Source organism: Ochotona curzoniae, unplaced genomic scaffold (genome assembly GCF_017591425.1).
Source record: "Ochotona curzoniae isolate NIBS_2020 unplaced genomic scaffold, NIBS_Ocur_1.0 contig_3520, whole genome shotgun sequence".
In the NCBI taxonomy this organism is placed as follows: domain Eukaryota; kingdom Metazoa; phylum Chordata; class Mammalia; order Lagomorpha; family Ochotonidae; genus Ochotona; species Ochotona curzoniae.
Window position 1 is genome coordinate 4,534,011 of NW_024465894.1, and position 27,872 is coordinate 4,561,882.

Sequence of the window (27,872 nt, forward strand, 5' to 3'; positions counted from 1 at the left end):
ATGTGAGTTGGGGGAGAGAGTGGGAGGGGAGGAGAGGGCGGTGTACTGGGCAGGGGAGGGTTAGTTGGGAGGAAGTGACATTTGAGGGGCAGAATGTGGCGAGTTTGTTTGGCTGGGGGCGCTGAAAGGCGAATGAATGAATGAATGGAGGAACGAAAGAGTCGGAGGTTTGCAAGTAAGGACTAACATCTTTCTGTTTCCTGTCATTTAAAAAAAACCAGGTGATTCATGTTGATGCCTAGTTATTTCAGATGGGACACGAGGAGAGGAGTGATCACGGAGTGCTCTGCGGACGGGGTGAGGCCTTGCTGCCTGTCAGTACGCATGAGAGACCGCAGGACCACGTTCACTTTCTTGTGATTGTAATGCTGAGAAAGAGATACAAAGAAATTGTCCATGGCTACTTCATAATCCAAATAACCATGACAGCCAGGGCTGGTCAGGCTGAAACCAGGAGCTTGGAATTCCTTCCTGGTCTCCCTTTGTGGGTGGCAGATACCCAGGTCCTCAGCCTATCTGCTGCTTTTTCCAGGCGCATAAGCACAGAGCTGGACAGGAAGCAGAATGGGTAAACTAGTACCAGCACTAGATTTGAGATGCTGGCGTGGGTGGTGGTGGCTTAACCCACTGCGCCACAACTTTGGCACTGTTCTTTCACTTCTCGTTGTGACAGAAACTGTTTTCTAAGCGTGGGGTTGCAAGGGCCAGATGTGTGGGTTCCATCGGTGTGGAAGGCAGAAGGGCACAACTTCTGGTTCACAGGGAGTTCTGGTCCAGGATGGGCCCTCCCTGCACGATCTCATCCACTGTGTGTCATTTTGCTGTGGAGTGGACAGCACTGTGCCCATTTCACAGGTGACAAAGAATAGGCCGCTGAGAGAGGTGCGCTATGGGCCCAGGGTCACACAGCCAGGAGAGGCCAAAGCTGAGATGGGAACTCGCATCTGTGTCAAAAGGCTGTTTCCCTTGCCATGTTATTGGAGCCTCTTCCCAGGGGTTTGGCAGCCACGTTGTGCATTTACTGTGCGTGTCTGGCTCTGTGGGTAGACGGCCAGCCTAGTGCAGTGGTAGGTGCTCAGGGGGTCTGAGTAGCTTGCTTCAGGCCACATAACTAAGACAGAAGACCTGTGCAAGTCAGACAGTCTTCCAATAAAGGGACAGAAACACATTGCAAAGAACCAACCATGTTAGGGACACAGCAGGACTGCTGCTGGCTCACCCCACTGTATCCGACACCCCTTGTTCCTTGATGTGTCTGCAATGGAGAAGTCTGCTGCTGCCCCCCACCACCCCACCTCACTTCCCTGGTCGCTGAGATCCCCTGAGCACTCCAGGGTGCATGTGGGTTAGGGCACCCATCTGCCTAGGAGATGAGAATTAGGGAATCCGGCTGGAATGCTGAGGCCCAGGGTCTGCCACGGAGAAGGGCAGCTGAGATGCAAGCCCTCACTGTTCTAGGCAATGGCTGCAACCTCACGGTTCCCCTCTGCACCACAGGAACAGGAAGTGCACCAGGCTCTGGGCTGCCCAAGGGATTGAACCAGGCAAGGGAAGCCCAGGTTCCCACCCAACCAGCCTCATTGAACTGCTTCTGTTGCGGGGCCTGGGCTGGAAGTGCAGCTGGCCTGAGCTCCATCACCCGTTCTCCCTACTGTCCTGGCCTGTACCCACCCTGGCTGGTACAGATCAGATCTTTTCCCATCTCAGGGGCTTCTGCACCTGCCATTCTCCCAGGGGAGCCCTTGGTCTCCCCCACCTCCTTTTTGAGCCTCAGCCTCCATCCCCTGCCCAGGGAGGCCTTGTGGAACACCGCGGCCTGCGCTCCAGTGTGTCCCCCTCCTGTTGTATCTTGCTCGCGATCCAAGCAATTGATTTCTCTCTCCTCCCACACAAATGCCAGTTTCCATGAAGGTGGAGATTTTATCCATTTTATTGTTTCTAGCATCCTCAGCGCCAACAAACTGTGTCTGCCATTCAATAGACAAACGACACATGAAGGAGTTCCTGAACGAAGGAATGAATGAGCGTGTGTGCCAGGCCGAGCGAGCGTCACCCTCCTTCCCCCTTACGATTTCCGCTCTTCTGCCGCAGTGGGCCAAGAGACGGATCAGACTTTGCAGATAGCCCCTGGGCACCCGGTGGGGGGCACGCCGGGGCGCGGAGCCGGTTAGCACTTGAGAGACGCTCCCCTGGCCGCCTGGGCGGCGGCCGCGCCCTGAAACAGCGGGCGCGAGAGAGGGGCTGTCGCCATTTGGCGACGCTCCCTGCGGGCTGCTCGGCCGCGCGGCTGGCGGTGGGCAGCGAGCGCACGGACGCGGGTCTTTTGCGACGGTGCCCTGCCGCGCCGGCCCCGCCCCCGCCCCGCCCCCGCCGCCGCGCCCGCGCTCGCGCCGGGCCGCTCGGGCCCCCGCCCGCTGCATGTGGTGGCCGGGCCCGCGGCGGCGGGCGGCTGGGAGCGGCGAGGCGGCGGGCGGCCGGGAGCGGCGAGGCGGCGGCGGCGGCGGCCCGCGAGGCCCGGGAGGCCCAGGACGCGGCGGACGGCGGCGGGAGCAGGCCCGGGCCCGGAGCGGCTGTCCGGCTGCAGCATGCGCGCCCGCCGGGGGCTGCTGCGGCTGCCGCGCCGCTCGCTGCTCGCCGCGCTCTTCTTCTTCTCGCTGTCGTCCTCGCTGCTCTACTTCGTCTATGTGGCGCCGGGCATAGGTAGGGCTCAGGGTCCCCCGCGGCCGTCGCTCGGGCCTGCAGAGGCCACGCAGCCTGGCCCCTTGTGGAGATGCCCCGGGGTGGGGGTGGGGGCGCTCGGCTCGGTCTTCGGGGACCCCCCTCTTCCCCTCCTTGCCTCCTCGCGCGGTTACCGGGGAGGCGCGGAGACCTTCCCGCCGTCTGTAGCCCAGCGGGCGTGCGGCCCCCTTCTCTCTCTCCGGGACCTGGGATCCACCCCCCATTGCCTCCATTGCCCAGTCTTCCCGCCGAGAGCTCCCGCGTCCCCTCCCCAGGGTCTCCTGCAGTCCCGGAGCTCGGCCTTCCCCGCCCTCGCCCTCCGCTTCCCATCCATCCTGCCCTCCGGGAGCCTCCGCTGTTTCCTGCTCCGGGAGCCCCCTCTCCCGGCCCCAGCTTCCCCCTCCGGGGGACGTCCTCACTCCAGCTCCTCGCCGCACGCGCGCCCCGGCAGGTGGCCGGGTGGCCCTCCGCTTCCCGGAGTGCACCCTATAGTCGCCCCCACGCCTCCATTCAGCCTCCATCCCAGCCTTAGCGTCCCACACCCCCTGCTCCCTGCCTCCCCTCAAGGGCACACCTTGTCCGCTCCGCCCCTTCCCTCCCCAGCACCCCCGGTTTCCTCCCTTGTGGAAGACCTCCGGAAAGGGGCGCTTCCTTCCTCACTGAGCTTCTCCCAGAGCCCTGGGGACAGAAGGGGCTCTGGGGATGGAGAAGTTTAAATTGGCCTTGGAGGAGGGCCTGGGAGTGGTAACTTGGGGAAATGGTGCCAAGTGGAAGGGGGAACCTGGGTGGGAAGAAATGGAAAGGGAACAGGTTCTTGCCCGAGGTTTGGCTGAGCCAGGCGGCAGCCCTCGGCGTTGCTGGACACGGGGATGGGGTGGAGTGGGGGGCAGAGATGAGAAGACACGGCTGGATGTGCGCTGAAGGCAGAGGGCGTCCGAGTGGAACTTGAGTTCTGCCGTGTGTATGACCTTGGGCAGGTTGCTGAACCTCAAGCTTTCTCCTCTGTGACATGGGTGTGTCAGTCCCAGCCTCTGGTTTTGATGGTGGAAGCCCTTGATGTTGACACCTGCTGCACAGTTTGCCGAATAAATGGCAACTGCTACTTGTAACTTCCATGCAGAAAGAGAAGGTTAAGGATTGGGTCTAACCCAACCTGACATTACCATGGGGCCCCTAAGAGGGAAACCTCAGTGTCGGATGAGGCATGACCAGATGACCGAGCTGGGGCTGGCCAGGAACTAATGCTCTAACCCCGCTGGGGTATCTGGGAGTTGGGGGAGGGGAGTGGTTTAGTTGTCGGGAACTGCCTTTTAGGACTGGTGGTAACTAGTGCCTTGTCACACGGAACTAGCTGAATAGAGAAATTTCTAGATAGTGCAGGAGGTTACCTCCTGGTGCATTTTCAGGCGCTTGTCCCTTGATGGCCAACACTGATGTTGGGTGCTGCACCCTGTGTCTGGGGAGGAAGGTTGGCCAGTTCAGGCTCTCCTAAGGGTGCAGTGTAGGCGGGGAGGGGAGAGCCTACCCCTGGGGAGGACATGGGGCAGGGCCTGCTGGCTTTGATGAGTAGATAGTGAAAGGATAGCAGAGCAAGAATAGGTAGCTAATTAGTGGAATTAACTGAGAGGAATTCATTAGCGGGTTAGGTCTTAGACTTCTCCCTGTGGATGTGGAAGGATGGGTTGGGGCTCTAGGCAGCCTCAAGCCTGCACCCCTCATTTCTCTGGTGGGTTTTTGGGGCCGTGGAACCCAGTGTCAAATGATGTTTTACTGTGGCGCCTGAGAGCCTGCGGAGAAAGGATGGGAACTTTCATTTCTGGTAGCATTTCCTCAGATGTTCTAAGGGGCACACCTACTTCTAAAGAGTTCAAATTCTGCTCTCCAGAAGAGGGGAACAAAGGATGTGGAGTCGTTTTGGGGATCACTAAGGCAGAGTTGCACTCAGCAAACTTAACATTTCATGTGCCTGGCTTGAGGCTGTGTAGAGTGTTTGTGTTTTCCCAAAGGCTAAAGCAGTCTGGGGAGAGGTGAGGTTTTCTGTGCTTTAGGGTATGTGAGTTTTCTTAGGAGCTGGTATTAAAATAATTTTAGAAAATGCTATCAGGTGAACCAGATGAAGTTTCTGCTCCTGAGGGTCGAAAACAGTTGTACAGAGGGATTTTCGTGGTCCTCTGTCGGATACAGCCCCAGAGCATGACATGTCTGTTAGAATTCTGGCTCAGTGGAAAGTGTTGGTCTTGTGTTTTCTTCCAGGATATTTTTTTTGCCCCCAGTCCTGGTTTTTGAAGGTGTTGTATGTCCTGTGTTCTCAAGAACCAAAGAGAAATCATTCCTCCAAGAGTGTATTTCAACTATGTTCAGAAATTGGGTTGGTGGTAAGAGAAAACTCATTGGCTTATGATTCCATAACACAAGGGAGATGGCTGCCTCTTTGATCCCTGCAGCAGGTGTCCCCGGAAGTACCAGGTCAAATTAGTTAGCTTATCTTTTCACTCTGTTTGTCCTTGAACTTTTGAAGTGGAGCCTATCCCCAGGGGCAGGATGGAGGGCAGCTGCAGTGCTGTCTTCCTTGTCTCCTGGCCTTCCCTATCCCATGTGGGAGTGCCTCACCATTTCAGTAAACTTCACAAAATAGAATATTAGAGGTGAAAAACAGGAAGAACAAAGTTGAGGCTAACCTTTAATAAGCTCTAATGCCACTTGTTCCTGTTGGTAGTCAGCCCCTCCTGAGGTTCATCTGTGGACTGGGCATAGTGGCACCACCTAGGGGAGTGGGGGTGATGAGATTTACATAATACAAGCATTTGCTTCAAATACAAAAGGTGCTTTGCTGGGATGTCTCTATCCCAATACAGTTAGATTTAAGAAATATGACCAGGGCAGGTGTTGAGCTTGGCAATAGAAATGCAGCTTGTGAGGTCTGCATCCCATTGTGAAGTGTCTGGGCTTGGATCTCAACACTGTTGCCATCTGCAGCTTCTCACAAATATGCACCCCGACAGGTCATAGTGATGGCTTACATAGTTGGGTTCCTGTCGGCTCTGTGGAGACCTGGATGGAATTCTGGGCTCCAGGCTTTGGTCAGTCCCACCATGGGCTGGGGAGGAAGCCAGTAGATGGGTGCTCATTGTCTGTCTGTCCAATAAATGAAAGAAAATAGGGCTATGTTTTTGTCATGAACTTAGAAGTGGTATTTTATCAGCCACTGAAAGGAGTGAAAAGGATGGGCTGAAGTGTGAGAGAAGTGGTTGGAGGTGAGGCAGGAAGACAAGGTGGTGACTATGGGTGACACTGTGGCTGTCCTCTTGCCCACCATGCACTGCTCACTGACTTAGTCACTATTTCTCTCTGCAGTGTTGGGGTGTCCCCACTCAAGTTTTCTTCAAAACTTGAACAACTTTTTTTTAAAGATGTATTTATTTATTTAAAGATTTGTTTATTTTTATTGCAAAGCAGATATAAAGAGAAGAGGAAAGACTGAGAGGAAGATCTTCCATCTGATAATTGACTCCTCAAGCAGCTGCAATGGCTGGAGGTTAGCCGATCCATAGCCAGGAGCCTCTTCCGGGTCTCCCACACAGGTGCAGGGTCCCAAGGCTTTGAGCTGCCCAGAACTGCTTTCCCAGGCCATAAGCAGGGAACTGGATGGGAAGCAGGGTTGCCAGGATTAGAACCAGCGCCCCTATGGGATCCCAGCACATGCAAGGCAAGGACTTTAGCTGCTAGACTATTGTGCCGGGCCCAAGATTTATTTATTTTTTTAATTGGAAAGGCAGATTTACAGAGAGAAGGAGAGACTGAGAAAAAGATCTTTAAACCACTGGTTCACTCCCGATGTGATTGCAACATCCAGAACTGAACTGATCTGGAGCCAGGAGCTTCTTCCGGTTCTCCAGTGTGGGTACAGGGTCCCAAGACTTTGGACCATCCTCTGCTGCTTTCCCAGGCCACAGCAGGGAGCTGGATGGGAAGTAAAGCAGCCAGAACTTGAATCAGTGTCCATATAGGATGCCGGCGCTTGCAGGTAGTGGATTAGCCAGTTGAGCCATCTCTCAGACCTCTAGCTCCCACCTGATTTGACCATATGACCTTGAACAAGTCACTTGCTTTCTTTGGTCTGATAATTTTCAAAGCATAAAGCTCTTTGAAAAAGTGTAACTGTAACTTAAACTTTTAATGAATTTAAAAAAATTAGTTATTTGGGCCTGGCACAGTAGCCTAGTAGCTGAAGTCCTTGCCTTGCCTGTGCTGCATCCCATATGGGTGCTGGTTTATGTCCCGGCTGCTCCACTTTCCTTTCAGCTCCCTGCTTGTGTCCTGGGGAAGCCTTGGGATCCCGCACCCACATAGGAGACCCAGAAGAAACTCCTGGCGCCTGGCTTCAGATTGGCTTAGCTCCTGCCGTTGTAGCCACCTGGGGAGTGAACTAGCCGATGAAAGATCTTTCTGTCTCTCTTTCTGTAAATCTGACTTTCCAATAAAAATGAAAAAATGTTTTTAAAAAGTAGCTATATCTCAATAAAACTTGTGAGTTATTTGAAAAGTTAATCATTCAGTTGCATTCTTTACAGATATTATAGTTAAGATTTTAGAGGAGGTATATGCTTCATATCGTCATTACAAGAACTTTTCAGATTTCCTTCATCAAGAACAGTATTTGAAAGTATTGTAGTATAGCAGGTTAACTTCCGTCCTGTAATGGCAGCATCCTTTAGAGGTGCTGGTTCAAGTCCCAGCTGATTCATTTCTCATCCAGCTCCTTGCTAATGTGCCTGGGCCCAGTAGTTGTGTCCATGTGGGAAGAAAACCAGTGGATGGAAGGTCTCTCTGTCTCCCTGCTTGGTCTGTAATTCTTGCAAAAATAAAGGGAGTGCTTGCTTCAGCAGCACATATACTCAAATTGGAACGATACAGATAAGATTAGCATGGCCCCTGTGCAAGGATGACACACAAATTTGTGAAGCGTTCCATATTAAACAAACCAAAAAACCCCAGAAAAACAAAGGGAAAGAATGGTATGAAGTCAGCCCTTGTGCTCCGTGGGAAACGTCCTCCATGTCCTCCATCGCCTCAGTGTACTTAATATCCTTTTAGATTTGTGTATTTGAGGCGTTGTTACATAGGGAGAGAAGGAGATTGACCTTCCATCTGCTGGCTCATTCCCCACATGGCTACAGCAGTTGGGGCTGGGCCAAGCCGGAAGGCAGCAGCTGTATCTGCATCTCCCCGGAGGAGTGTCAGGGTCTCATCTTGCACTGCTTTCCTGGGTATAGTAACAGGGAGCTAGATCAGAAGTGGAGCAGCCAGGACTCAGCAGGTGCCCATACGGCATGCTGGCATTGTAGGTGAGGCCTAAGCTACTGTGCCACAATGCTGGCCCATATCTGAGCTTCTCTAGATATGGGGAGATGTGGGTTACACATTTTTAAAAATGAAAAAGACTGATCCCAGTGAAGACCCTTTCTTTCCCTCTCACACGGAATCCCTACCATGTTTCTTTGAACATCATGCATTCCTCCTTGGGAAGAGTCCTTTTTCGGAGAGCAGGTTGAGGAAACAAAACCCGCTCAAGCCCCTCAGGTGACAGGACGCTGCTAGTGTTCGTGGCCTCTGCAGAACTTCTGCTGGACTGGAGAAGCAAAGCTGTGAGTTCTGGAGTTGAACTTTCGTTTTTAATCGTGAAAACATGCTCATCCTGGGCTGTTTTGGGAGGCTGCTGTTCCAGCAATATCAGTTATGGTACCCAGACATGGGGCTCTTGCCAGGTGATGATTCTGCTCCGACCCTGACATTCCCCTCCTGAGCCAGGTAGGACAGTGGGAACCCAACGTGGCAGTCACCGGGAAGGTGGCCCTTGGTTTGCCGGGGACTCGTCAAGCTCCTGGAGAGAATATGTGTTCTAAAGCAGGAGAAGGCCAGCTTGCTGCTGCCGCTGACTGGCTTACACACTCCATTTTGTGGCTTTTAGACCAAGGACAGTGTGTTGGGCAGCTCCAGCCCTAAAACACAAACCTCGCAACAAGGCAGAGATGAGGGGTGACCTGTTGGTGAGAGCTGTGGGAAGGACACAGTTAACTGGGGGCCAGCTGATGTGGGGTGGGCTCTGGAAAGGAGGGGCAGGCCTGCATGTAGGGTCAGTCAAAGCGCAGTTCTTTAGGGACTGGAAGCAGTCCCGTAATGGCATGCACCCCTGCACCCATGTTGTGTAGTGGTGTAAAACTATGAGAAGATCGGGGAAGTTTAAGTTTTGTGGGTTGATAATCACCTAGCATTTCAGTGTCTGCCATGTAAGTGGCTCTGGGGGATCATTGAATTCCAGGCTTTCGGCGACTTTTGCTGAGTGCGATTCACTGCCTGTGATGGAATCATCCTGGCTTGAGTGGTTAACTTGTCCAAAGTTGAGAATCGTCAAGACAGCCTGAGGCAGGTATAGCGTGGTTACAAAAGACTGGCTGCAAGATGTAATTTGAGGAAAGCAAAAGTGTGCAGTGACTGGGTGATTGGTGGGGTCAAACCCAGGAGAGCAGTGTGTGTTTGTATGTTGGACAAGCATCTCCTGGGGAGACCTGGTCAGAGGGGCTGTTGGGTTGTGGGTAATCCACAGGTGCATAGGGCACAGACATTCCGCCCTCGTGGTGTGCTCACTCAGTGCTGCTGCTGGTGATGATGGGGTTTGCTCTTGGGCTTTTATTTGCTTGTAAGACATCCTTGTGTTAGAGAAATCTGGACAGTAGAGGTGGCTGAGGTCTGTTAGAGATTGGCTTGTTAGGAATGCCCCTTTGGAGAGATGATATTTGTCTCAAGGACCTGTCACTCAGGTGTGGGGGGTTTCCCAGCACATCTGGAAGGATGAGTGTGGCTAGATTTTTGTGAGTGAGGGGAGAGTGGGGAGGAGAAGGGGGTGGGGAAGATGAGGCGGGTCAGGCCAAGGATGGTCCGTCCCACTTAGTTCGTGAGACCTTGGTTGGGATCAGCCCCGAATGGACCAGCTGTTTTCACTGTTCTCGGGGTTGTTGGAGTAGAATGTGCAGGGCCTTTGTGCACAGAGCTTGATAGAAATTTCCACGCTGAGAGAGCTGTTTTCTGGGTGTAATGTGTGTATTAAAGTGAGGGTTAGGGTTGGGTTCTTGCCCAAGCATACAAACACATGGTTAGGAGGCTGTACTGCAGGTTTCTTGTCCGTGGAGTGAGCAGACTGTCTAGCGCAGGTCCTAAGGTCTCTTAGCGACCCAAGAGTATGTGGTTCTGAGCAGATGTGAGTTCAGGAAGAATGACTTGTCAAGTGAAGATGCTCTTTAAAAAGGATGGTATCTAAATGACATCTATTTAAAAGGCATAGGGGCAGAGGCAGACCTTCAGCTGGTTCCTTCACTTTTAGGCTATGGAGCTGGGCCCTGAAAGGCACATTTACAGAGAGAGAGAGAGAGATTGATCTTCCATTTGCTAGTTTACAACCCAAATGGCCACAGTAGACAGAGCTGGGCCAATCTGAAGTCAGGTGTGCAGGACCCCAAGGACTTAAACCATCCTCTGCTACTTTCCCAGGACACAAGCAGGGAGCTGCCTGGGAAGTGGAGAGCCAGGACAGGAACGGCTACCCATATGGGATGTTGGCACTTGCAAGTGGAGGATTAGCCTATGAGCCACTGTGCTGCCCCTGCACTCAGCTTTGAGGCATGAAACAGAGCCCTGGGCTATGACCCACAACCTCTGGGCAGGCAGATGTTACCTACGAGTGGGCCTGCAGTTCTGCCGCACAGCGACCTCCTGCTGATCACATGCCCTTGGTGTTTTCCCAAGCATGGGATCCATGTTCAATAATTCAGGGCTCCCGAGTCTTCTCGCATTCCTCCCTTTCTCCAGGCTTTTGTCAGTCTGAGTCAGCGGTGACCAGGGTCAGGTTCCTTCTGCTTTCCAAGTGACACAGATACCGAGGCTTTGTGAGGCCGCGGGAGGAGCCTGGCCATGGCTTTGGAGAGACCTCAGTGATCTGTGTGTTACCACCTTCTCTCCCAGGCGGTGGGTGACCTGGTGATGCTGTGATGATGAAGAATGGGGTGCAGCAAGAGGTCCAGGGACAGGAAGGTTGAGAGAAACCACCCTGTTATGTGGTAAAACAGAAGGCGGTCTGCATGCTCAGCTGTGGGATTTTTTTTTTTTTTTTGGTGCAAACCTTCTGAGGTAGTTAAATGTCAGGAAGAGAAAGAACTTTTTGTCATTGGTAGGTTGTCTTCAGAGCTTGATTAGCAATATGTGAACTTTTTGGATTTACCATAAACTCCGAAAGAGAAAGCAGGAGTTTGTTTTTCCCCTCAGAGAAATGCTGATGATCCCTTTCTGACGAGTCTGCTTTGAGTGATACCAAGTCTAAATTATGTCCATCACTGGGCTATAACTATGTAACATTGGGATGTACACGTAGCATGGATTATTGGATACAAATATGTAACATAGTGATGTGAATGCAACATGTAGGGATACATGTGTGGATTGCTGGGATATACAGATATGTAATGTGTAGGGAGATGAGTGTACACCCTCACATGTTGATTGATGTTGGACTTGTGAAGGTCTGAAAGTTGAGTTTTGGAAATACTGTATTGTAGTCATGTTGCATAATTAAACTAAGGGGAGAAGTCCTGTACTTCTGTCCAGGAAAAACTGGAGAAACTGCAAACGTGGTAGTCCGGCTTGAAGGATAAGAGATATTTTGAAGCTGTATTTTTAATAAAAGCATTTGCTTTTTTTTTTTTTCCCAGAAAAACTCATTTTCCCTGTAGAATCAGATTTGTAATTTTGTTGTGTCTGCAAGTGTGTGGCATGGTGGAGGCATTTAAGTATGCGGTGCAATGAGTGATGCACACCGGTGTGGGGAAGCCAGTCTCTTCATTGCTGCATTGCTCTACTCTGGATGAAGGAATCAATTAATGATGTTGAAATGACTGAATTCATTCTGCCCAAATTGACTTTTCTTAACTGGTAAAATACAAGATAAAACATGACCTGCATTTTGGTCATTTCCGGGCATGGTTGAGTGGCCTTAATTGCCATCTAATTATTACCAAAGTCCTCATCAGTCTTTGGAGTTCTTCTTTTTCTTTTTTTTTTTTTAAGGTATTTTCTTTTTTGCTCTTATTTTGTAATGTTTCTCTTCTACACAATTTTTAATTGCCTCAAGCAGAAACTTTGTTCCCTTTAAGCAAAAGCTCCCAAGGCTTGTAACTTTCTTAGTACCTTGGGTGTCAGCCATTCCTAGGAGGTGGGACATGGTCCATTGGGCTTGTCGTGGAGCAGGGCACACAGCCAGGCCGCTGTTCTGTGCCTGTAGGCCCCTCGTGTGCCTTATTTGGAGAAGTGACCACCCTGCTCTGCCCAGCCTCACACTGAGTCCATTGACTCTTTGTTCTTAAGTAGTTGTGAGTTCTTTATGTATTTTGAATAATAATATGTTCTTGTCAGTTATGATTTTCTCCATTCTGTGTGTTGTCTCTCTCTTTTTTTTTTCTCTGACTTCTTTCAGAAATCCTATTTATTTCATTTACTCGAGAAACAGAGATCTCCCATTCGCGGATTCACTCCACAGTGACTTGGAAGCTGGGGGAACTCGATCCAGGTCTTCTGGACAGGCGACAGGGACCCAGCCAATGGAACTGCCACTCACTGTCCATGATGGTGTGTGGCGATGGGAGCAGGGCTGGGACTCAACCCGGATATCAGTAGGGGATGTGACATCCCAGGCTGCTGGGCTTGATGTCCCATCTCTCAATTCGTTGGTTGGCTGGTTGGTTCGTTCATTCCTTCCTTCCTTCCTTTTTCTTCTTTTTCTTTTTTCTTCTTCTTGATTTATTTATTTCTATTGGAAAGGTAAATTTACAGAGAGGAGAGACAGAGAGAAAGATCTGTCTGCTGGTTTATTCCCCAAGTGGTCACAATGGCTTGAGTTGAGCCGAAGCTAGGAGCTTCTTCTGGGTCTCACATGCCGGTTCAGGGTCCCAAGGCTTTGAGCCATCCTCTACTGCTCTCCCAGGGAACTGGATGGGAAGTGGAGCAGCTGGGACATGAACTGGTTAGTGCCCATATGGGGTTTGGTGCATGCAAGGTGAGGATTTAGCCCCTGAGCCATTGCGCTGGCCCTCTCAGTTTCTTTATGTTATCCTTTGATGTACAAAAATTTCTAGTTTGTTTAAAGTATTTATTTTATTATTTTTACTGGAAAGTCAGATATACAGAGAGGAGAGACAGAACAGAAGATCTTCTGTCTGTTGATTCACTCCCCAAGCAGCTGCACATTCTGGAGCTATACCGATCTGAAGCCAGGAGCCAGGAACCCTTTCAGGTCTCCCACACAGGTGCAGGGTCCCAAGGCTTTGGGCCGTCCTTGATTGCTTTCCCAGACCACAAGCAGGGGAGCTGGATGGGAAGCTGAGCCACCAGGACACGAACTGGTGCCCATATGGGATTCTGGTGTGTGCAAGATGATGACTTTAGTCTCCAGCTACCATGCCAGGCCCAAAAGTTTCTAACTTTTTAAAAAAGATTTATTTATGGGCGCCGGTTCTAATCCCGGCAGCCCCGCTTCCCTTCCAGCTCCCTGCCTGTGGCCTGGGAAAGCAGTTGAGGACGGCCCAAAGCTTTGGGAACCTGCACCCGTGCGGGAGACCCAGAAGAGGCTCCTGGCTTCGGATCGGCATAGTATCGACCCGTTGCGCTCACTTGGGGAGTGAATCATCGGACGGAAGATCTTTCTCTCTGTCTCTCCTCTCTGTATATCGCCTTTCCAATAAAAAAAAAATAATAATAAAAATAAAAAAAAAAAGATTTATTTATTTTTATTGGAAAGTCAAATATAGAGAGGAACAGAGACAGAGAGGAAGATCTTCCATGTGCTGGTTCACTCCCCAGTTGGCTGCAACCGCTGCAGTGGAATCAGTCCAAAGCCAGGAAGCAGAAGTGTCTTCGGGGTCTTCCTCCTGGCTGGGCTCCAAGCACTTGACACATCCTTTGCTGATTTCCCAGACTGTTAGCATGGAACTGGGTTGGAAGTACAGCAGCTGGGATTCGAACTGCTGCCTCTATGGGATGCTGGCACCATAGACAGAGGATCAGCCTACCCTGCACCCCCTCCTTATATAGTTTGCGATTTAGTAGTCCATGGTCAGTTGTAATAAAGACCCCAAGGCATGATTTCAGTATTAAGTGTGGATTCTTTTTTTTTTATAAAAGATTTATTTATTATTATTATAAAGTCAGAAATACAGAGAGGAGGAGGAGAGATAGAGAGGAAGATCTTCTGTCCAATGGTTCACTCCCCATTGACCACAATGGTTGGAGCTGCGCCAGTCCGAAGCCAGGAGCCAGGAGCTCTTCCAGGTCTCCAACGCAGGTGCAGGGTCCCAAGGCTTTGGACTGTTCTTGACCGCTTTCCCAGGCCACAAGCAGGGATCTGATGGGAAGCAGGGCTGCCGGGATTAGAACCAACGACCACATGGGATCCTGGCACGTGCAAGGTGAGGACTTTAATCATTACACGATTGTGCTGGGCCCGGTAGTAATTCTTCATTCATGGGAATGTTCTGCTTCCCCCAGGCCTTCCATGACCCAGGCATGGGGAGGCGGGTGGTGATGGGACCAGGCCTGTCTGGGCAGTCCCTGAATGACTGAATGAGTGTGATGTAAACACAGGGTTTTTCCCCTTGTCATTTCCGTCATCACATCATCAGAGACCGCTGAGAGTGCTAAAGAATGAGGAAATAGAAAAAATCCTACATGTGAAACCTGGCAGACTCCCGACACTCTGACGTGGCAGAATGTGGCTGTTTGTTGGGTTTTTCCTGGTAGCCACTGAGCTGCTGATGTGTGTATCTAAACATCAGAAAAATGAGAGTGATCCCAGACAGGTCTGTACTTAGAACCAAGTCTTCTGTTTTGTGATCTATGATAACGAAAATCAGCTTGGCCTGATTGGAATGTTTTTTTTTCCTCATTGAGGTTCATCTGTTTACCCTCTCTGTGTTGGGCCTGTTCAGGGCACGGGGTGTGTGGGTACAGCGATGAACAAAGCACATACTACATCTTGGTGGTTAAGGCTCTGACTGGCTGTGTCCATAGTGCGGCACAGCACTGGGGTGGGAGTGGCAGACCAGGGTCCTGATCGTGGTGTCCTAAGCAGGCCTCATCCTCAGTGAAACACTGGCCAGGGGCATGAGGCCAGGTTCTCTTGGGGACAGGGACACTGATGGCCTTTGGCAGATGGGGGACCTGACAGGTCCTGACCAGGCTGTGGCCTCTGCATGATACTGCACTGTGGTGGTTTGGGAAGGACAGGGCAGGACCCTGATGGTTCCTGGGTGGTCACAACTAGGCCATGGGCCCGAGGACGAGAGCCTATGGAGATGGGGACCCCGTTGATGCCCTTTGGTGTTGCAGAGAAACCTGGGATTCTGAGTCCTTGGAGCAACAGGATCTCTGGGCTCAGGGAACAGAGACTGGGCTGTGTGTCCTGGCATTGGAACACACAATGTGGGTTGTGCCACCTCCTGTGTTGACGCCTGCGCAGGGGAAATCAGTGCAAGATGTGCAAGTGCTTAGGCCTTTGCACCTATGAGGGAGACCAGGATGAAGCACCTGATTCCCCAGCCCTGGCTGTTGAGACATTTAGGGAGTGAACAAGTGAACGGAACATACTGCGTGTGTGTGTGTGTTCCTCTCTCTGTAGCTCTGCTCTCAATATATATATATTGGAAAGGCAAATTTACAGAGAGACAGATCTTCCATATGCCAGACCACTTTCCAAATGGCTGCAATGACTGAAGCTGAGCCGATCCAAAGCCAAGAGCTTCTTCCGAGTCTCTCCATGGGTGCAAGATCCCAAGGTTTTGGGCTATTCTTAACTGCTTTCCTAGGCCAAGAGATGCCAGCCCTTGTAGGTAGAAGAGTAGTCAGTTGAGGCATTGCATTATCTCTAAAATAAATAAATAAATAAATAAATAAATAAATAAATAAATAAATAGGTCTTGGCTAAGCAGCATATATTGTCTTGAGTAAATTTTCAGAGCTCTGAGTCCCGAGTGATTTTGTACACCTGGACGGTTATTTTTCATTGAGAGTCAGATCAACTGATGTTCAGTTGGGATTAATGTTCCTTAATCGCCATGAATACTAATTTTGAGTTTATTCTTATAGGAGACATCATGTGTTAAACAAAGAATTAAGATTTTTTGTATCATTTTATTTTTGACATTGTTTACATAGCTGAGAGGGATACACTCCGCTGTGGGCCTCTGGAGGAAGGTGGGTGGGGCAATTGTTTCAGTTTTTTTCTTCTCCTGTGTTCACAGGGAAGGAAGGGAATGGGCCACTGATGTCACACCACATCAGCACCTGGGGATGGGGGCATGCCGTAGAGACCGTGATGTGGGGAAGAGTGTTTCAAGGTGTTATGTAAGTGGTTTCGACAGTTGTGAGATGTCCTCAGCTTTGTTGCACCAGGGTGGAGAAAATCTTACCAGAGTCTGTCGTCTGACGAAGTTCATGTTAGTGCATCCACAGGCTCAGGAGTGTGTTGCAAAGCTTGGCCAGCAGAGTGATCCAACCTGTTCTGCTTTCCATCTGATGAGGCACTCAATGTCCTCTGCAGGCCTAGAAGAGCTGGCTGTCAAATCTCCCATCTGCATCTGGGCACGATGACCACTGCACTGGTATCAGTAACTGAGGAAGGCCAGTCCTTACAAATGCACATGAAGGTTGGACCATGTACACTGTGCTTTTTCCCTGTGGCTAGGGTTTGAGTCCAACCATCTAATTGGGGGAGTCCCCCAAGAAACCTCACATGTAGAGTCCTTAAACTTCACACTGTGTGTACCAGCCAGTGCAGGGTCAGGTATGGTCCATCACCCACACCAGCCAGCACACTTATCTGATGGATGAAACTGCCTGGTCAGTTTCTCCTCCACCCTCATCAGAACTGACAGATGCTCAGTCCAGCCCAACCCAGCCTGCCACAGATCCAGTCTTCACACATACACCAACAGGTGCCACAATGACCAAAGAATTTTAAATTCTTTTCTAGAAGTCACTGACTATGTTAATCCCCTTGGGCATGTTGACTGTCCAGTGGTGGTGTTGGTGTTGGTATTTATTGGAAGCAATTCTGGACAGGACCGCGGTGATGGAAATGCAAGTGGTCTGCACTTCTCAACACCACAGCTGTTGTCTGGACTGGGACCTCTTTCTTCCACCCTCTAGAGTGTGAGAATAGAAAACGGGCATAGGAGGTGCTCAGTAAATATAGGCAGACACAGCGAATGTGTCCCCGACCCTGTGATGACTGCCATTGCTCTTAGGATCTGTTACAAGCTTGTTAACTGTAGCTTCAGAGGTCTCCTCCGTGAGTCTGGGCACAGGGCTTCCTGCTTCTTTCCCAAATGCATTAGCAAGGAACTGAATGGGAAGCAGAGCTGCTGGGACACAGCTGACACCCAGATGGAAACCTGGTATCTTGGACAGTAGTTTAACTGCTACACCAAAACCCTAATCCCATATATCTATAAGTCTGAAATATGCTTGCCAGTCTTCCCTTTGAGAGGTAAATTTTGCTTAGGATGTAAGAAATTGGTTCGTCTTTTATATCCATTAAGGGCTGGGGTTGGGGGTGGGAGAAATGAGGAAGAAACACTCCATGGCGGCCTGGCACAGTAGCCTACTGGCTAAAGTCCTTGCCTTGCATGTGCTGGGATCCCAAATGGGCTCTGGTTCTGGTCCTGGCGGCCCTGCTTCCCATCCAGCTCCATGCTTGTGGTCTGGGAAAGCAGTTGAGGATGGCCCAAAGCCTTGGGACCCTGACCTGTGTGGGAGACCTGGAAGGGTTCCTGGCTCCTGGCTTCAGATTGCCTGTTGCAGCCACTTGGGGAGTGAATCATTGGACAGAGGATCTTCTGTTCTGTCTCTCCTCCTCTCTGTAATTCTTTCAATAAAAATAAAATAACTTCCAAAAAAAAAGAAAAAAAACCACTCCACGAAGTTGGAAGTCCATGCAGATGATTCAGAAAGTGAATCAGCTGATCTTCCGTACTCCAAACCACTGAAGGGAAAGAGGAAACAGCTTTGCTTCTATTGCTAAACTTGTTAATTTTTTGAATAAAGACTAAGCCGCTGCCCCTTGGTTGCCGTGTCTGGGAGGGGCAGCCGATTCTTCCTGTGCTGTTGACTTGTGTGTGTTTATGAAGCATCTCAGCTTTGGGATTAGGCGGCTTCCCTGTCCCATTCTCGGCATAGCTGGCTTTTCCTTGCGGTGGACAGTATTAAAGATCTTGAGATGTGCATGAATTGGAAGCATTAGGCTTCTTCGCATTTCACTGGGCGTTAGGAGACAACTCCAACTGCAGGTTCATAGCTACTGTTTGGGTTGACTTGTTTAGATCATGTTTTCTGTATCACTTTTCTATGATAGAAAGTTTCAAACTAAAGTGAGCAATATAATGGGCCCCTCTCCCCCAAACGAAAGCAATGATTTGATGTGACCAGGGACTTGTGAAAATGAGGAAGGTGAAAGAGCCGAAAGGCTGTGTCTTCCCCTGCATTAGACACAGAGTAGAGGCTCAGATGTAGGCTCAGGGCTAGCCTGCGCTGGAATGGCTGTTGGGTTATAGGATTTCATTCTTGATCAGATGTTTTGCTAATGTAGGTGCTCAAGGAAGCAACTATTCATTTGTGAGTAGTGGAAACAACCAGTAAATAGACTGTCAGATTGCCACATGGATGGAGAGGAGAGAGGATTTGTCACACATGGGCAAGGCCTGTGGCAGTGTGGTATTCAGCAGGTGGATGTCTCTATCCTTTCAATTCCGCTGATAGCTTGGAATATAGAGGCTGGCGAAGAAAAACTGCCTGTCACTCAGCTGTGAAAGTGAACCAATACTTGGCAGAAAGGGTTTTGAAATGATTGTAGGGAAGCTTCCAGAGGATTTTATTGCTTTCCATTGCCCCATCCTCACTGGAACCTGGAGAATGTAGAGTTGGCTGCCTCCCCCACTCCCCCGAGGTGCTGCAGGAGCAGGTGCAGCGGCACCAGGGTTTCAGGTGCTCTGGGAGCAGGCTACTCTGGCTTGTGCATGGCAGCTGTGTCCTTACTCCCTTGGCATTTTTCTTCTGAGACTCTTGTTGCCAGTTTGGCAGCTATTTATGTCTGCTTTGACCAATTCTAAGCACAGAGCTTGCATAGAAAAAAAAATAGGGAAAATAATCTTATTTTAGGAGTTGTGTTGGCAATAATTTTGTAGTTTGCATTCTAGTAATATTCCCCAGTATCAAGAATTAAACACCACCACTGGTCTTAGTGTTACTGTTTTTACTGTTATTTCTGCACTTAAAGTAGTGGAAATAGTCTGCAAAGATTGGAGGTTGTATTGTATGGGTGACAGATACATTGATTTCCCTGTGCATTTTGAACGCTTAGCATTGATTGGTCATGTAAACCATGTCCTCAGAGACATTCCAGAATGAGAAATGTTAATTAGGAACTGACAAATGTTACCCACCTTGCTTTTGCTAATACTACCAAACCAACTTTAAGGTAAGAAGAAATTGTAAGAATTTACTCATAATCTTTCATTTCTTTGTTTTCTTATCATGTTTACACTCAGATATTTGGAAATTTTGCACCTTGAGAACTTGCTATAGAAAAAGGAAAGGGAGCCATTGAATCAGTGCTGTTTGTGCTAGAATCACCTGTTACAGTATCCAGGCCACACAGTCTTGGGTAATTCTGTTTCCCCTCAGTATAATGAAACTTAGTGTCCTGACTTAAGATTTTTTCTAACCAGGGATTCTTGAAAGAAGACTACTTGCTGTTTACTGATCTGTGAAAAGCCTGATAGGAAGTTCTTGACCCCTTGGGGATCAAGTCTCTTATATCTCACTCCTGAATAATACTGATGAAATGAAGTAGAATTTCTGATGTCACTACGGCTTTTTTTACCAAGGTGGTGCGATATTCTGTTTCTTCCTTTGACTGGAATAGAGCAGAGATAAAGTCTTAGAGATCTGTTTGGGCTCAAGGGTTATTTCCCCCAGACTGGTGCTATTTCTCTAGTTTTTCAAGAGTAAGGAAACTCTGAAGGCTTGAGAAGCAATCCAGAGATGAACCAAGTCCAGCAAAGGGCTGGATTACATGCATCGCATTAAACTCCTGCATTTCTGCCCTTAAGTCCTTGGCTTCTCTACACACCGCTGCGTGAGACACTGAGCCTTTGAGTCTGCACTTGGAATACGACATAAATATGTAGTTGAAGTTAATTTGTGTGGCTTCCACTAACATGACCTGGATCTTTCAGCCCTTTGGAAGATCCCACCTGGAAGTCTTAGACAAAATCTTGGGGTGTTTCTCAGTGATCAGGGTGAAGCTAAATGGCATGCTTTCTTTTTCCATCTTCCTTTTAAATATCTGCAGGTATAGAAAGGGAAGAACATTGCTGATGCAAGCCCTTTTTTCCTGTGAAGGTGATTGTATTCAGCATTCCCAGGCACCCATGCCTTGCAGTCATTCAATAAAAGCTAGATAACGGGCCAGTCCTGTGGCATACCTCAGCTGATACAGCCATCACCTGCAGCACTGGCTTGCTACTGATGAGGCTGGGAAAGCAGCCACACGGAACACTTCCTGCTTTTTCTCTCCCAGGCTTGGAATTGCCGGTTTCTCCAAAGGACTGAGGCTTTTCAGTGCAGAAGGGGTGCTCGTTGCTATTGGGATGGTTTCGCTTCGCCCTTTTCAGCCTGTGGAATGTGGGACGCGTGTCTGCTCGTGCACACGTACACATGACTCCTGAGTTTATTTCTCCATGTTGAAGATTAGGAAGCCACAGCAATATCCAGTTTTCATTCAACACCTGATTGTGCTCTCCAGTTCTCTCCCTTCCCGTGTTTGCATCCTTCATCAGCCAACTAGAATTCCAGGTCCCGTTTTCTAGCTTCTGTCTTCTCTGCTGGGCTGTTCTCTCTTCCTCCTTGGGCCCAACACCTACTCCAGGCCACTCACCAACACGAGTGCCCTCTTCACCCCACCTGGGCTCTGACATCCTACCCTGGCATCTCCCTTACGGCCAGCCAGCCTGCTTACTCTCTCTCCTACCTCTCCCCTGCCACCTAGCTAGCTGGCTTGTCCCCCCAACTCCCTGCTTCAAAGACCGTAGGACTGAACTGCTGAAGAAAAAAGAAAAGTAGAAGAGGCTCCGTAAAACTTTTGAATGAACACATTTATATTTTAGGGGAAAAATTTTTTTTTGACTTGACCATGTCATCTGGCTTTGCAGCTTGAAAAACCTTGTTGTCCCTGCACCTGTCTGAAAATCTCTTGACAGTCCTGATTTCTTCTAATAGAGGTGGCAGAGTGACAGTCTGAGTCCCCGTTGCTACCATGAGTCTCCCTCTCTGCAACTGCAGTCTTTGCTATGGCAAGTGGGCACTACAGTCAAAGAGACCTCCTTTCTGAGGATTTCCATCTGGAGTTTGCGTTTCTCCCCATCCCGACCTCTTTTCTTCCAGCCTGTCTTCTGTTTCCCTTGAGGCAGTAGCAGCAGGCACAGGACCCTTTGTTGGGCATTTCCCGTTAGTATCTACTTGTGTCTTAGGGCTCCTTGAGACAGTTGTTTGAAAATGAGATTACAGGGCTTGCAGAAGTGACATTGTTTTTGGAAGTCCCTTGACTTGAAAGTGGTATTCCTTTTGGTGTGTGTGCCTGTGCAGTGTGGTGAATTGTTACAGGTGGAGTGGCCCTCCTGTGGGTTTCCAGGTGCCTCGATGAGCAGTTTTGTGTCTGTCCCCAGGCTGCTGGGTTAGATTATCCCTCCTGCAGAGGGTTGTTCTTCTGCAGAGCTGCTTGCCCCAGCGGCAAACCCACAGACCCTGCTTCTTGCCCTCCTTTAGGCCCTAACAGCCTGGCTCATCTGATCTGAGCACAAATTCAGGCCTTTTAAAAGTCCTGTAAGAAGCGGTGAGGAAATCAGCCTGCTTTTTGGTAATGTCAAGCTTGATAACAGGAAGGCTGTTCTCCGAGCAGTCCAGAGGTCAGAGTTCAGAAAGCGGAGTTGTGGGGCTCACAGGCCTGCAGAAGCGCTTAAAGCACATTGTGGGATTCTGGGTCACTGCTCAGACAAAGGGCTTGCAGGCATCATCTGGGAGAGGATCCTCAAGGTGCCTGAGCCTGCCCCTGTGCTTTACAAAAGTGGAAGTGGAATCATAGAGAATGAAAGTCCACTTAGCCTCCCAGGCATCTCTAAGTCTGGAACTGAGTGATAGTCTAGGTGGTACGCGAAGGTGCTGCCAGAGAGCCTCGTATACCAAGTGCTGGATCTGGGTGAGGAGATAAGGGTGTTTTTTTTTTTTTTTTTTGGTGGTTGGAAATAAAGCAGGGAGGCTTGCATATGAATAATAGAAACAGCACACTCAACATACCTTTTTTTTTGTTTTGTTTTAATAATGCAGACAACAATGACTTTAAAACAAAAAGAAAGCTTGGCAGGTGAGAATGCACTGGCTAGAGTGAGAAAGCCTGGGGTGATGGGGGTGGTCAGAGTTTGAAGACAGGTGCATTTGTTTTGATGGACAAGTTGGATGGCAAGGGGTTTGTCTACTGGGAGGGCCAGGAGTAGCAGTAAGCATGAGGCAGGTGCAAAGAGCACAGTGTGATCAGAGTATCACAAGCTTAGTCACTTGGGGAGCATTGCACGTGGGCCAGCTCCTACTGAAGGTTTTGCTTCTTCCCCAGTAACTTTTACTTAGTATAAAAATATATTGTGCGGGCCCAGCGCAATGGCACAGTGGTTAAGGTCCTCACCTTGCACACCCGGGATCCCATATTGGCGCCGGCTCTAATCCCGCCGGCCCTGCTTCCCATCTGCCTCCCTGCCTGTGGCCTGGGAAAGCAGTTGAGGATGACCCAAAGCTTTGGGACCCTGCACCTGCGTGGGAGACCCGGAAGAGGCTCCTGGCTTCGGACTGGTTCAGTTCCAGCCATTGCGGCTGCCTGAGGAGTGAATCATTGGATGGAAGATCTTCCTCTCCGTCTCTTCTCTCTGTATATCCGCCTTTTCAATAAAAATAAAATAAATCTTTAAAAAAATATATATATATATTGTGCATACTGTGTTTTTTTGGCGCTGTTGCCTTCTGCTGTCCCCTTGCCTGTGCCTAGTTTGTGCATCCACAAGTTTATAAGGACAACAAGAGTAGTTATTGGCTAAAGGGAAACTATGGTGAACTGTCCATTGGAATGTTGTGTTTATAACTGAATTCTGCACTATTAATGGATACTGACAGTAAGCTGCATTAGATCAGTTCAGCGATGGGTGGGAACTTAGGAGCGTAGCCTTTTTCCTGCTTTACATCTATAAATATTAAATTTAGTTTCAGAACTGTGTTTTCACTTAATATTACTGCTTTTAAACTTTTTGAAGATGGACATGAGATAGTGATGGAAAGTGCTGCCTTCTCTGAGTGCATTAGCTGGGTGTTGCAGGCATTTGGGGAGTGTACCAGCAGAAGGGAGCTCAATGTCTCTTCTACATAAAACGAAAATCACTTTTTAAAAAATCTTCTTTAGGAAGGAGGAAGGGAAGGAATTGATTAGGAAGAGGCTTAACAGTGCGTTGAGGAACTTGGGTTACACAAGTGAATGTGTTTGTCAACACCGAGCAGATGTGCGCCTGTCTGTTGTGTGAAGGTTACACCAGGAGAGGGGAAGATGACTGACTTCTCACTAATCCTGCAGTGAAGGGGAATAAGGCACCTATTGATTTCTCATTAATAATAGGCACGCTGAAACTTAACCAGTGAAGCACATTAGAAAGTAGGATGAAGCGATGGATGAGTAGGTAAATATACTTGTGAGGAGTGCGTGACTGATATCAAAGTGGCGGATGTGTGGCCATTCACTGTGCAATCCTTTCAGCTTTATGCTTGAAAGCGTTCCTAATAACGTGTGTTTCAAACGCTCTTTGTGTTTGAAGGTTTCAGTTATCACAGGGTAGGAGGGGAACCATTTAAACCCGAGACTGCCTTGAACTTTCTGACTTGGAGACTGGAAGAGCAGGAGCCAGGCATTGTCAGGTTTGAAGATCTCACAGTGTCCTCCTTGCAGGATCTAAAGGTTGTTTTTCCAATCAGTGCACTGTCTTGGAAACAAGGAAGTGACAGCTGCCCTGTGTAATTGTCAAGGAGTTCGCTCCTGGGTTATTGCCATGCGACATAGCCAACAGGCCCTAAACATGCTTGCTAAAGCCCACCTCTTAGTAGAGTTCAGTCCCCAACCCACCGAGCCCTAGCTCCAGCCTAGGGAGTGTCTGCTGACTTGGTTTCCATTTAGTTCACTAGTTTTTCTCTCTCTCCCTCTCTCCTTCACCCCTCCTCTCTCCTTTACCCCTCTTCCTTTCCTCTCTCTGCTGTGTCTAGTCCAACATCAAATCCACCTATTCCATTCTTAATCGCTGGAATTTTTACTTGATGCTTTCTAAACTAGATTCCAATTTTCAAGTGAAATGCCCTTTTCACATCTTCCTTTTGAGACCCATGATTGATCCTGCCCTAGATGTGTATCACCTTTTGGAAATTGTGCTGTTAGCTGGTTTTTCTTTTCCATGTTCAATCATTTTGTCTAGCCTGTTTCTCTTGGCCTGATAGGGGTAGGGGAATAAAGTAGTTTTGGTGGAAAACTGGGCATTGAGTGTTTTAAAAAGGTGCGACAGCGCTCAGGTTCTGTCTTTCTCCAGAGGGCTTGCTCTGTTTGCAAAGGAAGTAGAGTGGGGACTGATCCCGTCTCCTGTCCTGGCCACTGAGGTGTCCACAGGCAGGGCGCTGTTTGGGTCAGCATCCACCTGTCCCTGAATCTGGACCTGGGGGAGTCTTATGCAAGAACCTGGTGTTCCTGGGGCCCTTCTTCCCAGCTGTGGTCCCCAGCACATGGAACTGGCAAAAAAACTCTGCTGTGTGTGCCCCTAAGAGGTTTCCTGCTTGGTTTCCAAGGCTCAGTTCCTGCTGCCTACATGCTGGCCCTTATCTCCATTTCTTGCTTCCTCAGAGTTGATAGGTTTGCAGTAAGCTCTGCTTGTTTCTCTGCCTGTCAGGCTTGGCCCCAAGCCTGTGTCCAGGAGCTTCATTTATCTAATTCCCCAGTGTCTTCCTGGAGCCTAGAATTGGCAGGTGCAAGGGTGGCACAGCTGCAGTGTGTTTGTATGCCCCCAAGGATTCACCCTCATTTAGACTTGCGCCTTCTCAAGTCCTGGGCGCCTCAGCTCTGCAGAAGTTGTCCGAGTTTTATTATTATTTGTACAGTCCACCTTCTCTGGTTGTTCCCAGAAGATTTTCTGGACTGCCACAAACTCTTTTCTGTTAATGCAAAACTGAAACTGTTTCATGCAGATCTCACATGGTTCTTGAAAATATATTTCCTTATATAGCAGAAAAGGCTGTCAGTCTGTGCTCTGTGTAGGAAGAAATCATTTATAAAGAATCCAAAAAAAGTATGGTGTTTGTTACTATAAAGTGGGCTGGCTAGCGTACACTTTGTGCATCTCTATGTCCATTTTAATTCAGTGGTATCCATGGTTGCCTGAAAACTCAGGGCCAACAGAAGAACTTAAACGTACTGTGAGGCACTGTTGACATCAGGGGCTGAATCTTTGTTGTTGCTGTGTTTTGTGCCTTATAGCTTATCTGCATGCCAATAACACCCCCTCTAGCTGTGACGACAAGAAATGTCCCCTGGGGAGCATGGCTGGTCCTCACTGATGCACTGTCAAATGCTCCGTAAAAGTGTTTAGGCGTCCGGTATCCCATGTGGGCAGTGGTTCGTGTCCAGCTACTCCATTTCCCATCCAGCTTCCTGCTTATGGTCTGAGAAAGTAGTGGAGGATTGTGGAATCCTGTCTGGGTCCCGTCCACTTTGGTGGACCTGGTTTGGGGCTGGGCATGATCATGCATTCAATAAATCTTAGGACTTCAGCAGGAAAAGAAAAAAGCAAATAAAGTAGCGGAGGATGGTCCAAAGCATCGGAACCTGCACCGAGTAGGAGGCCCTGAGGAAGCTCCTGTCTCCTGGCCTTGAATTGGCTCAGCTCTGGCCATTGTGGCCATTTGGGGAATGAACCAGTGGAAGGAAGCCCTTCCTCTCTGTCTCTCCTCTCTGTAAATCCATTTTTCCAATAAAAATAAATCATTTTTTTTTTAAAGAATTTTGACCAATGTTGGTGTTATAGCACAGGCAAGTTACACTTCCATCCGTGACTCCAGCATCCCAATTTGAGTCCCAGCTGCTTCACTTCTGATCCAGCTCCCTGCTAATGCACTTGGGAAGGCAATGGGAGGTGGTTTAAGTGCTTGGGCTTTTGGAACTATATGGGAGACCTGAAGGAGGCTTCTGGTTCCTGGCTCCAACCAGACCCAGTATCAGCCATTGTAGGCATTTGGGGAGAGAACCAGCAGATGGCAGATGGAAGATCTCCCTCTGTGTCTCTCCTCTTCTGTCTATAATGTTCTTTGAAATAAATTTTTAAAAATAGATCTTTCTTTGGGCCCGGCGCGGTGGCGCAAGTGGTTAAAGGTCCTCACCTTGCACGCCCGGGATCCCATATGGGCGCCGGTTCTAATCCCGGCAGCCCCGCTTCCCTTCCAGCTCCCTGCCTGTGGCCTGGGAAGGCAGTCGAGGACGGCCCAAAGCCTTGGGAACCTGCACCCACGTGGGAGACCCAGAAGAGGCTCCTGGCTTTGGATCGGCATAGTATCGGCCCGTTGCGCTCACTTGGGGAGTGAATCATCGGACGGAAGATCTTCCTCTCTGTCTCTCCTCTCTGTATATCCACCTTTCCAATGAAAAAATAATAAAAATAAATCTTTAAAAAAAAATAGATCTTTCTTTAAAAAGTGTCTGTTTAAAGAAGGAAATACTAATAAATAGTATTTTGGCTCAGTGTGGTCTAAAGGTTTGGTCCTGTACAATGATACGTCAAGCCGTGCAATAGCCATCTTAGCTTGTGTGGGTACTTCATGATGTTCACATATACAAAATCACCTAATGACTCATTTCTCAGAATGTGTCCTCATTTTAAAATATTCATGTATTTATTTGAAAGATAGAAGTGACAGGGGTTGACTGGACACAGGGCAGTGAGATTGATAGACTCCTATCTGCTGTTTAACTCCCCAAATGCCAACAATAGCCAGGGCTGGGCCAGGCTGAAGCTAGGAGCCAGGAGCAGGGAACCTCGTACTGGGCCACCATCTGCTGCCTTTCCAGGTATGCACACAGGCAGCTGGGTTGGAAGCAGAGCATCCCGGCCTAGAACCAATACTCCAGTATGGGCACTAACATTGCAGGCCATGGCTTAATCCCTGCCTCCCAGCATTTCCCCCAGCTTTGTTCTTGATGGAAAAATGACTTGCCTGCTGTGGATTGGGAGCTTAGGTCACTTGGTTGCTGGCTCTAGGGTTGGGATCTTCTCAAGTTGATTTTGATTTCTAGGTGACGGTGGCTGTGACAGCTGGTAGATGGCATTTCCTGGGGTTTCTGCAGAGTGGGTGTTGCAGGGTGTCTGTACTGTCACCTGATAGCAGGGGCAATTGATATAAAAAGTGTGCTTAGACCATGCGGGGAACCATTAGGGATGTAGGGCAGGCTGGAGATATATCAGAATTAGGGCTGACACTGATGAGGATCCAAAAAGAGAAGGCTTGGAGGAGCAACAGCAGCGGAGTGAGCATGTTATGGGAGCTGGCACCACCACAGTGACTGGAGCCGTTAGCTACTCTGGCTCCTCGTCAGCAGACATTTTCCGGATTTCCAAGTCATTCTGCTGTGATGCCAGAGGTCTTATTAATAATGCATGGCTTTTTCTGGTCCTCCCCTCCCGTCCTGTCTGCCAGATGCTGAGTCAGAACAGCTTGTTAGTGCGGCAGCCGAGATCCAACTAGGAGCTGCTTGTGCACACGCCTCCTGGCAGGCTTTGCTCCTGAAGTGCCTCACAGCCTCTGTTTAGAGGATGCCTTTTCCTCGCACTTCAAGAATCATACTTGACAAAGTGTTGGAGACCACCTCAGGGCATGAAGCTTTGAGGCACCGTTGAAGGGGGCCTGGAGAGTCGGCACAGTGTCATGGCAAGCTCATCTTTCAC

At 49.3% G+C, this 27,872-nt stretch overlaps 1 protein-coding gene and 1 non-coding gene across 2 annotated transcripts in view; both read left to right on the forward strand.

The window, feature by feature from the left end:
- Positions 1–2,526: 2,526 nt before the first annotated feature.
- Positions 2,527–27,872, forward strand: part of B4GALT5 (beta-1,4-galactosyltransferase 5) — a 62,312-nt gene continuing 36,966 nt past the window's right edge. Inside the window, exon 1 of the mRNA XM_040981334.1 lies at positions 2,527–2,700. Coding sequence (XP_040837268.1) covers positions 2,586–2,700 — 115 coding nt within the window. The 5' untranslated portion in view covers positions 2,527–2,585. The remainder of the gene's footprint in view (positions 2,701–27,872) is intronic.
- On the forward strand, positions 7,589–7,695 carry LOC121157519. Its single transcript, XR_005884042.1, has one exon. It is a non-coding gene; the product is annotated as a U6 spliceosomal RNA (small nuclear RNA).